The sequence below is a fragment of the Blennius ocellaris genome, assembly GCF_963422515.1.
Source record: "Blennius ocellaris genome assembly, chromosome: 2".
Classification (NCBI taxonomy): domain Eukaryota; kingdom Metazoa; phylum Chordata; class Actinopteri; order Blenniiformes; family Blenniidae; genus Blennius; species Blennius ocellaris.
In genome coordinates this window covers 8,307,891-8,319,360 of record NC_137651.1, presented here as the reverse complement: position 1 = coordinate 8,319,360, position 11,470 = coordinate 8,307,891, and the positions used below count along the sequence as shown (strand labels likewise).

The window sequence follows — 11,470 nt, the reverse complement described above, 5'->3', positions numbered from 1 at the left end:
AACACAATAAAGATCGATAATGATTCCAACATACATGCATTTACATATAGATGAAAAAGAAATGCAGTGCTAAAAGTTAATTACTAGATTTACTACAAGGCAATAAATGTCGATATAATCTAGAACAGAAGAAACAAGAAACAACAAGCAAGAAACTAAACATAAAAACCTGGGTCTACTATAGTTTGCCAGGAAGAAGAATATATTATCTTATAATGTATTAACATATTTTAAGTGGTTACGGTTAATGGGTTAATTATAATGTGAAAAACTGTGTACACAACAACAACAACAACAATAACAACAACAACAACTATAATAATGCATTAACGTCATATATTTAGCATACTTTGCATATATGGCAAAACAATAAATATTGTTTGCATATAGCATAGATCATCTGAAATCACCTGAATGTTTACATAGTTTATCGGTTCAATGTGAACATTGTACAAATATCTCGTGCGCATCCGTTTCAAGCATTGAAATCTCACTCAGAAAGTCAGAGTTTATCTTGATTTCACACTCTTTGTCATAAATAATCCACTTGATTGACAGGCTAATCAGCCAATCAGCAGACTGATCAGGCATAGCAACACTGCGCTGATTGGTCAACAGTGAAAACGTGCAGCCAGCAAATTAACGCTTTTTTCACTGAACTCCTTTACAAAACTACACAGAGTTTAATTTGTCAGTCCTATTACAGAAAATCTACCTAGAAATAAAACACAGAATGATTTATTGTCAACATGAAGAAATCGTCCCAGTCAGATCCTCTTCAAGGTATAAAACATGTCCAGCATCTGTTCAAGCTGGTTCAAGAAAACAACAGAAAGCTCTCAAGTCTGCAGCGCCACCTCCTGTCACGTCTGCAGCACGGCTCATGAACGAATAACCAAAATAATCACAAAATACACAGATATGAATATATCTTTTATTTTCATGAATGTTTTCATCAATCAAATGAGAAACTCAGTGTGGAGAAAATGTATTTCCATTAAATCAAGTCCCACAAACTGGTTCTGCCACGACATACTCAAACACAACAGCTTCACTTTAGTATGCCACAATAAAAAAAAAAAAAACAACAAAACAAAACAGCATGCAACACAACGCAAAGTAATCAAATATATTCACAAAACTAGAACTATGGTTGGTGGATCAAGTCTTTATATATATTTGAAAGAAGAGTGCTGACGATGAAACACCAGGGATAGGATTGCAGGCGTAAACTCAGTGACAGCACTGATACAAAAATACCATACAACAAACACATAAATTATAGGAATACCATGTGGTTGGAAAATCCTCCAACAATATACAATACATTCAACATCTACATTCATTATGGACCCTCACTGTGTGTCCATGTCAAGGGTATGATTACACTATGAATGTTTGTTAAATTAACAGTCAGAGTGAAGATCGGCTCAACATCACCCATCATGAGTAGATTTCCAATTTGAACAATAAATCAACATGAATCAGTTCAGTTTCTTATTTTGTGCAAAAGAAGAAAAAAAAATCACTTTCAGTTGAACGGATACAATTCTTCAATCAATACTTTAGATTTGATGCCAAATCTAGAAAAGACTAAATCACACATTCACACAAACGCATGGAGGTTAAAATGCAATTCAGTGCAGAACAAAATGTAGTCTCCCTGTAGTTCTAAAGAGTTTGCATCATACTGAAGCAGTGTGTCGATTTTTGTGTGCTTTGTGTTAACGCCAGTAAGTGCATTAGTGCAATCTGGCCAAAGTGACTGTCGGAAACAGAAAGTGTGAAACTACTGTAAAAGTAATATGGCGTTAACACATCAAGCTGCGACTGCTGGTGTTTCTCCTCACAATACTTTAGCAATATTTTAAATGCTTTTAAAGCATTAAAGAAGCTGATATGTTTCTTTACATGAGTAAATCTTTTGAAAAATATAGTTCTAAGTCATAGATCAGGAGTCTCCTGTGATATTCAATGGTAATACAACCAAGGATAATATGTCAATGGGTAATTTGTCCTATAATACCAACATGTGTGCTAAAGTGTAAATGCACAGCAGGGAAGACAACTTAAACATGGTGATAATGACATACGGTACACGTATCATGTGATTCCTCGAGGTGACAAACCGTAAAGTTTGTTTCAACGACACAACAACTGGTAGAAACACACTGGGGATCCCTACTCGCAATAAAACAAGGGTGAGAGGAGCTCTGCTGGAATGCATGCAGTGTAAATTGGCTGTGTGTGTGTGTGTGTGTGTGTGTGTGTGTGTGTGTGTGTGTGTGTGTGTGTGTGTGTGTGTGTGTGTGTGTGTGTGTGGTGGGAGGGGGGGTTGCTAGTTTGGCAGGTCAGTCAGCTTGAAGGATAATCACTGGCGAGGCGGGGTGAGGTAGATTTTGGCAGGTCACTGGGGCTTAGAAATGCCATTCCTGTCCATGAAATCTTTAAGCCTGGTGGGAAAATCTGTCATCACTCCCGTGGCTCCCAAGTCGAACGCCCTCTGGAAGTCCTCCTCGTCATTCAGCACCCAAACGTACACCTGAAACCAGACGGCAGGAGTCAGCAGCTGCGATGGTTTGTGGCCACTCCGGCTTATATCCATATGCATTTTCTTGGTAGTGAAGCTCGTGCAAAAGGGAGTGTACTTTAACCTTCATACAGTTCTGAGTTCTGCCATCAAACATAATCCCCTTACATTGTAAACAAACCGGTTTGGGGCATCATGGGTGTGTAATGAAGATAAAAACCTAAACGGCAGGCGGCTGCTTCGCAGTACACATTCAATCACTGATAGTGCAGTGTTCACTTCCTCATTGTACGAGTACTGTATTATGATGTAGTAACGGCTGTGTTACCTGTATCCCTCTGGCAGTTAAATGCTCAAAAAGAACTTTCCTCATCAGCAAACTGCAAGAGACAAATAAACGCTCATTAGCGGGGAGAAAGTAGAGCAGCATGGTTGTGCAATTGTAAAGGCTTAGCATAAATCGCTGTTTCAAAGTCCCAGAGAAGAATAGAAAGAAAAAAAAACACCCAACAGTTAATGTTTACACATTTAAAACTGGGATTGACCCTCTTGTGACTATTGCCTGGATTTATTTTGGTTTTAAGGTTGTAGAATTGTTATAAAATAATGTTGAGTGAGTGCTTCTGCCCCCTTTATCTTTAATATTACTGTTTTGTCATTACTGAGAAGTCCTGAAATCAATAATAATAATAATAATAATAATAATGATGATGACAAATGCCTATAAAGCCCTAGTTTTGTTCTTTTAGGAGCTCTTAAATGTTGGTATAGAGATAAACAGTCTAGGATAGGGCTGTCACACTCATTTTAGTCTTTGAGCCATATAACTCTCCATTCTATCTCGAAGGGACGGGCCAGTAAAATGCAACGATATACATGATAATAATGTTTCTACATATGTTTTCGGTCATTTTCCTTTGATTTAGAGCAAAGCTGGATGAAAGCAATACAACAAAGGTGACATTTAATATAAAATATTTAATAAAACCTAAAAAAAACATTTTTTTCCAAAAAAATAAAAACATTTCGGAATGATGTCATTCTTAATGACGGCACCTGGTGCAAAATACAGTGAAATGTCGCAAAGCTTAATCCTGCGTTTGCAGTACGTTGCAGGTTTCCAGTGTCCCGTATGGCTTTGATTCTGGTGATACTTCATGAACAATAAGGTGAGTGGCTTTCACCACAGTCGTCTCCATGTAGCGTTGAGAATGTCATTCTGAATGAAACAGCAAATAAATTACAAGTAGAAGTTACTTGTAATAATTACAGTTAATATCTAAATATTTTTTTGTCATTTTAAGACTTCTGGCAGGACTATTTCAGATCCCAGGCATGATGCTTTAATCACACACAAAAGAGTTTCTGGTTGTGAAGTACACATGCAGTTTGCGGTTACTGATGTGGCGGGATCTTGTATATCTGGATCGGTTAATGACTTACGAGTCTGCGAGCCAGGTGATGATCCGCTGACTCCTGGTCAGTCTGTCAGGATCCCTCACTCTGCAAAAATCACACAGAGCGGTCAAATATAGTGTAAAGAATTGGGGCAGAGTATATTACTTTACCTCGACATTTGAGGCGCCTGAACATCAAATACGACACAATCAAGCTGAATTTACTCTCGTCTCGACAGCGACATGGAACAAATTACCACAAGTGTGGTTTGCTGGAGGAGGGGACATTAAAAAAAAAAAAAAAAGTATTTAGTGGAACAAGAGTGAAACAGGAGAAATGAGCTGATCCCTGTTGAATGTTCGGCATGTGAAATCCGCTGGTTTGACCTTGATCCTTACGATCCACTAACACGCCGGCTTCCAGGCGAGGGGGGTGTGAATGTTTCCTCTCGTGATCTAATCGGCGAGACGGTTCGTCTTTCAAACAGCATCCTTCAACCCGGATTACGGTCCAGTCAAGGTCTCGGAGACGAAGAGAGGACGCGGAGCTGACCGTGAGACGGCCGAGCCGAGAGCGACGGGCACACTTCCACACACATCTGCATCACACACAAAATTAAAACGCTGCCGAGCTTCACGCCACGGACTTTAATCGGTGTGTGGACTTGTCCACACGTAAAACTTTGTCTCTCGGTTCGAAGTTTGTCTCCAGTGATGTAAAAAAAAAAAAAAAAAGACACACAAAGCTGATTCCAGCGGAGTGTGGGTGAAGGTAGGCTCCAGCCTGGAGACACCGTCAGTCCATCACAGGGCAAATACAACCAGATAAACACTCAGTGAAATTTTAAGTCCTCTGGCGAGTTTCCTCTCGCTAAACTTTCATTCGTTCGGCCATTTCCTTCGGTTTTAATTGTGCAAAAAACATAATTATGAACTAGCATTTATAGTAGAGTAGAGCGCTTTATTCCTCCCCAGGGGGAAACACAAACTTACAACAGCTCAAGGTAAAAAGGTTCAGAAATTATAAAATTAAGGAATTAAAATATGTAAACATATGTAAATATCTAACAAGAGAAAAAAAAGAGCACAAAAAATAGAATGTGTAACAAATAAAATAAAAATAAAATAAAAACAATCCAGTAAAAAAGAAAGAAATCCTCTAAAAATAGAGTAAATTGCCAGGATTGATAAAAGGGATGTACTCAGTGCAGGTGTAAACGGTACATGTAGGACATTGACAGTGAGTTGTTAAATATCCTAACAGCTGTTTGGATGAATGACTTCCGGTAGCGTTCAGTTTTACACTGCGGGTGTAATAATTCAAGCAGCTCAGATCCGGCTCAGTGTTGGAGAGAAGCTAAAAGGGCTGCCAGTATTAAATGATCAAATTAATGATCTAAAGATCTACTTAATCTGCCCCAGTTGGTCTTGGGGACCCTTCAGCATGGGGCTTGCATGTTCTTCCACTTTATGCACTGGCTTTTTCCTCACACTCTGGTAGTTGATGCCTCTAAATTGGCCTTATGTGTGAGCGTAAATAAATAAATGGGGTTGGCTCCGGGTCGTCCCGCCACCTTAAGATGGATAAAGTAATATAAAAGAGGTATGGAATAATTTGTGATACAGTGACTGTGTCTTCAGCACAATGACGGTTTCAGGCTACATCCAGACCCCATTAAAAACTGCAGCCTTCCCGTTGATTTGAAGGGAGTCTGTAGTTACTGGGGACCAAAATTAATCAGGATAATCTTCTGTGACGACCCCACCTGATGCTTGTGTGTCATTTGTGGCCGTCACGACACTCCTGCGTCGCTTTTGAGGGATGAAATCGTTCTTTTGGTCTATGCCTTCCCGATTAAATGTTGATAATCGTCTTGTGAAGCAGGATGAAGAGCAAAACTCACACTCCAGTTACAACCCTGTGAGAAGGTGACCTGATGCCTAATTTGGTATGAATGCTACCTTTAGAGTTTGGGGCAAATTTAATCCTCCTTTGACCCACTAAAGCCTGTTACACTGTCACGCAGAGGTCATGTATTTATAATGGGCTGCAGCCCTATTTTAGGACTGGAGTTATTAAACTGGGGGGGGGGAAAGGAAAAAAAAAAAAAAACACCAATAGCCTCTAACCTAAATGTAATTAAAGGTTTTTCGACTTGAGATTGTTTTAGTGAGAAGTGATGGCGTTTCATCTCGCAAATAAACACGAGCCGCAAGAGGACTTCTTTATTTATCGGTGCTGCACAGCAACCAGCAGAATACATTCCATATTATGTGTTTACTCACTTGGTGATAATGGAAGGCATGACGATCTCCAGAAACTGCTCCTTGAGGGGAACAAAGGGCAGAAGGCCAGTGTAGAAGAGACCCAGCAGCTGCAGCACTCTGGGAAAGCTGAACAACACTGGGATGTGAGGGTTCTGCGAAAACAAACAGACAAGCTTGACTTTGGTTCGTGTCCAGTGACACCAACTCCCAATAGTAACTCTCTAGTTTTGAAACGACTCTTGGAATACCAAGATATATAAGATATATATCGGTACGCTTTTTTTTAATTGCTGAAATATTTTGTCCCGTTTCCCATTCATCCCACGAGAATATCAACAATGTCAATATAAGCTTCTGGTGGAACGATTTAATTATATAATGATATCGCTCATAATATTGAAAATACAAGGTACATATATAGTATGGCATGTTTATGGGTGAAGTTGCAGCGTACTTGCATTTATTTTGAATTTGCATGATGTATTATTTTTTTATATCTGGACTTGCACTGTATTTCAATGTACATTTTGTATATTCTTCTTTTTGTGTCTATCTTGTAAAGGTTTCTGTCTAGTATCATGTAGCTCTGTGCATCTTGCTGCTGACATAGAATCAGTGTAAAACAGTCACACAAAAAAAGGCTTCACATGCTCTATAACATTACCTCTTTATAACACTTTTTGACTATCTTGTTGGACGAGTTACCCCAAACTGTCAAATGCTCTCGGTCATACTTCACGACCAGCTCAGACACCTGCAGCAAAGAAAAAAAAACTAGTTTAAAACACTAAATCCAGACAGTTTTAATTTGCAACCTGATATTAAGTTAAAAATTAGTAATATGACATACAGATGCTGTATGCTATAACATATCACAGGTTTTACATCATATACAGGAAGATCTAATCAAATGAGTCATTGACCAAAGTGGTGTAAGTTTTAAAAAGACAAAAGCAAGATTGAAATACAGCAAAAAAAAAAAGAATGAATAAATAGATAAATAAATAAGTTAAAAGCCAATTTGAAGTCAGTCTGACATGCAGAAGCAGTTTCAGAATTGAGGCATTTCCAACTGCACGATTTCAGATCAGCAAAAGATTGGTTTGATAAGAAGGGACAATTTATTTATTTTTTTAAATTAATCATAAAACAATGAACTGCAATTTGAGTTCTTGTTGTTTTTTTATTGTATGACAAGGGCACATTTAGGTGGTTGTATTTTTTTTAGATTTAGATTTTAGATTTAGTGTAGATTGTGATAACACCATTTGCTATAAATACAAACGCTTAAGTAGAACGCGTTAGTTGTTTTTAGTCATTTTTAGGCCTTTCAGTCAATCTTTACTTTAAAACCCTCATTCAGTCAGTCTTTGCGATACGTATATTGCGAAATCAATACATTTGTGATATATTGTGCAGCCCTACCCACAGCGCAGGACTTCCCAGGTAGAGACCTTAGTGAGAAAGTCTTGAAAAATCAAAGGAAGATTGAAGTAGGGGGAAAAAAAAGGCACACAGTGACGTGCGCACACTGACCTTCTTGATAAGAGTGTCGTTGTTGACCTTGATGTCAACGTTGACCGGGGTGTTTGGAAAGGCATCAAAAACATCGGCGAGGAGAGGCATGCGTTTGTCCTGGCCTCCCTCGCAGACGCAGTCTGCACAGACAGGGACGAGTGGAAAACGCAGCCAGCTTCAGGTCAATGTAAACACACCAAACGGCTCCTACGTCACTTCAGCAGCAAACAGCTTAGAAATATAAATGTGTATCGTTGTAACACATTATCTGCTCAGTACATTTACTAGATTGTGGTCATCTGTTGCAGATGAATTGATGTGTTGTACCAGATAAATTGGTTAAAACATCTATTTGAGTGTTGGGTTTCCACACAAACTGAACAAAAAGAACAATTTGCAGGACTAAAATCAGCCTGGCGTTGCTGTCGAAAGCATAATTCCCCAAAGGTTCATCTCCGGTCAAATTTGGGTCAACAATGTGCTTGGGGTTCAAACACATGATGACACATGACATGAAAATGAACTTCCGGGGCTCCTGATCATCTCACGGCAGAAGCAGATAAAATTGTGCAACAGTTTCGAAACAAGTGAGGAAGTTGAACCACAGTGGAGCTTTAGTGCGGCGTCACAATTTCCACGTAAAGTACTGCAGCAAATTGCAATCACGTCTCTCGGATCTTCTGTACAATGACGTGAGAAAATGTAAGACTCCGGTGGAGGCCGGGTGACGCTCACCCCTCTGAAAGGTCACACCAAGCTTGCAGAGGTACGGAGGGAGTTCCTGCACAGAGACAGAAAGAGAATTCGGTGACGAACAGACCAGAGAGAGGCCATAAACAGTGAGGTGAGAACCCAGCATGGTGAACCTGCTTGCATTCAAATGCATTCAAAACAAGTTTAGTGTCCTTTTAGAGCTCTATCACCTCCGGTTTCACAATCAGACATTCAGATTTAAGCTGCGACCCTCTGGGAGAGGCGACGCAAAGGGAAATCCTCAATGAGCAGAATGAAACTCCGGACCAACTGTTTTTAACCGTCATGTGACATAATCAGGTGGATTGGTCCGGGCGTCACATGATCGGGTCACATTATCCACCTCATCAGAACAAAACCCACATGACTGTTGTTTCAATGGTCAAAAAAAAAAAAAAGAAAGCAAAAAGCCACCCTTACATATTGTTAAACACAGCTTGCTGTTCCACACGATAAAAACAAAAAAAACGACCTTCTAGAACATCTCACTTGCTTTCAGGTTCAGAACACGTACGCTCCACGCAACAGGCGCCAATGAACTCACGGCGTAGGCGACGTTACAGATGTCAGCGTTGATGCCACAGGTTCTCCGCAAGTTGGCGTCATGTGAAACCACCACTTGCTCATCTTTGGTCAGGTGGCAGTCCAGCTCCAGCATGTCCGTGCCGAGGTCCACCGCGCTGCACAGAGCAACACGCAACGCATGAGCTGAACGCATCACGAAGGCTCTGCTTGACATTTCGCTCCCTTCAGATCAGCTGTGTGTTTGTTTTTACCCAAAACAACAGTGTGTTGACTTTTAATAGATTCGAATGAAAAAATAAATCAATAAGACAAAAAACCTGCACCCAACTGGTTTTATTACCAGATCAAAACGAAGCATGAAAAGAAAAACATACATGTAATTCTTAAAAAAAAATACTGATTATCTTGAATCCCACGTAATCAAGTGTATCACACACAAACACCACTCCTTAACTTTAGCCCCCAGAAAGAGCTTCGTTATCATGACTCACTGTTTGAAAGCTGCCATGGTGTTTTCCAGGTTTTCGCCGGCACCTGCAACGCAAATTGCAAACACTTATTATTCTGGTGTTTTTTGTTTTTTTGTTTTCCCCTCAACCGCGTAACTGTCACTACCACAAGACAAGACAAGATAAACTCCAGCCCCAGAATGATCTTCATGGTGACCTCCTGTATGAAAGCACACTATCAAATCAACTGCAAACAAAACCATGTAAATACACCCGCAAACAAAATGAGATCACGAGTGGAAGACGTTGCCAAATTTCTTTTAATCTCGGTTTTAACGTGTCTTGTTTTATCTGAACATCTTGTTCTTTTCCTTTTGTCATTTGAGATTTTATCGACTTAAGACTGAGAGCGCTTAAACTGACTTTCCAAGGATTCCTTACCTCCACGGTGGGAAATGTGCTTGCTGAGAAAAGTCTGTCGTTTCTTCCCGTGCAACAGAGACGGACGTTTCAGCAGCAGGGCAGAGGTAAGCACGTAGCCGGTTACCATTGGCAGGACGTACACGGCAGCACACATCTCCTGTCTGTCATAGGTGGAACAAGCTTAAAGTCATATTTCTGAGATTACACTTTAATCCAGGATGGCTTGCAGCCACCCCCCCCCCTTCAGACTTAATAGGAAGATGAGTTAGATGCTGCTGCTATTTTAACGACTTGAGACAAATAACATGTATTGTGAACTTTAGCAATGCACCAAATAAAGAGGAGAAGCACACAAAAATAGTAGATGCAAAGGCGTTCTACGGTTCTAATGGATCAAAATATCTTTGCAAGAATAGAATAAGCAAGCAATGCTCAGTAGCGGGTCTATGAATAGAATTCTTTCAGTGCGTCTTGACAGGTTACGGTACAACTAATTATTATGACAGACTAAAAAGTTATTTCAAGGTGTGCTCACAAGAGGTATGTTACAATAGAGTTGGCGAGAGAGAGAGAGAGATCCCGATTAGCCATTAATTGTAAATTAATTCAAATCTATGAAAGGTTAAACATACCATACATGACTCACGCGGAAACTTACAATGGGATAACAGACATTTGAGTGTAAATTGACGACTACTGTTACCAAAATTATTAAAGCTCTCCAGCTTTAATAATTTTGGTAACAGTAGTAGTACCAAGTGATTAAAAGAGCCATTGCAAATATATCTTTGAAAAAGTAATTTCACCAGGCCAATAAAATGGCTATACTACGACGTCCATACCAAAAAGGGTAATTAAATATGACTTAATAGACTGAAACTACACATCAGCTACATAAACAGGACATTTTTTTAGTGTTTTAAGGTTGATTCAGGTGCTGTCACTGAAGAACAGGTCGGACTTACCTTGTGTGTTTTTTTGTTTTTTTTTAAGCCTTAGAGAAATAAATTGAGACTATATCGTGGCATGAATTGACCGACCGCCTTATGCTAACTGTGAGTACGGACTGTTTACACCGACTGACAGCAGCTTCATAACGAGGCTCAGGCCAAATCAAATCCCCGGATCAACTCTCACCTCTGTCATCAAATTGTTTGAGTTGATCTTCTTTCTCTTGAGCGTCTATATCGCTGTAGTCTGCGGACCACAATGACAGACTGCACACGCTCCAAACACAGACCGCACTCACCGACTCCTGTCAAACGCACGCGCACGCGCAAACGTCTGTTCAATCATTTGCACTTCCGCTTCCGCGTGAAGCTTTTCAAAGTCCCGACTTCCGGTAGTGGCAAAACAACATCAAGAAGCGTGACACGATGGTGAAGTCATGTTGCGCTGTTGGCTGTAAAAATCGCTTTTCCAAGATTTCATCCACTACATTCCACGCGTAAGTACATGAGAAATAATCCGTAACTGCATTTACCCAAGATAATATTTGTTCAGTTTTGGGTTTTATGTCGGACTCGACTACGCTCCCGTTCCTCTGCCACTTGTCTGCATGCCTCACTACAGTCTCAATCATTATTTGGTGGTGGTTTCACATTTCT

At 40.0% G+C, this 11,470-nt stretch overlaps 1 protein-coding gene across 1 annotated transcript; it reads right to left on the bottom strand.

Moving 5' to 3' along the window:
- Nucleotides 1-1,016: 1,016 nt before the first annotated feature.
- On the bottom strand, nt 1,017-11,101 carry gdpd1 (glycerophosphodiester phosphodiesterase domain containing 1). Its single transcript, XM_080508441.1, has 11 exons — nt 11,001-11,101; nt 9,882-10,024; nt 9,483-9,525; nt 9,011-9,146; nt 8,449-8,494; nt 7,732-7,853; nt 6,860-6,949; nt 6,214-6,347; nt 3,974-4,033; nt 2,859-2,910; nt 1,017-2,542 (listed from the first exon to the last, which is right to left on the bottom strand). Exons 2-11 carry the CDS (start codon nt 10,015-10,017, stop codon nt 2,408-2,410), a joined length of 954 nt encoding a protein of 317 aa, XP_080364567.1. The 5' UTR covers nt 10,018-10,024; nt 11,001-11,101; the 3' UTR covers nt 1,017-2,407.
- Nucleotides 11,102-11,470: the final 369 nt, after the last annotated feature.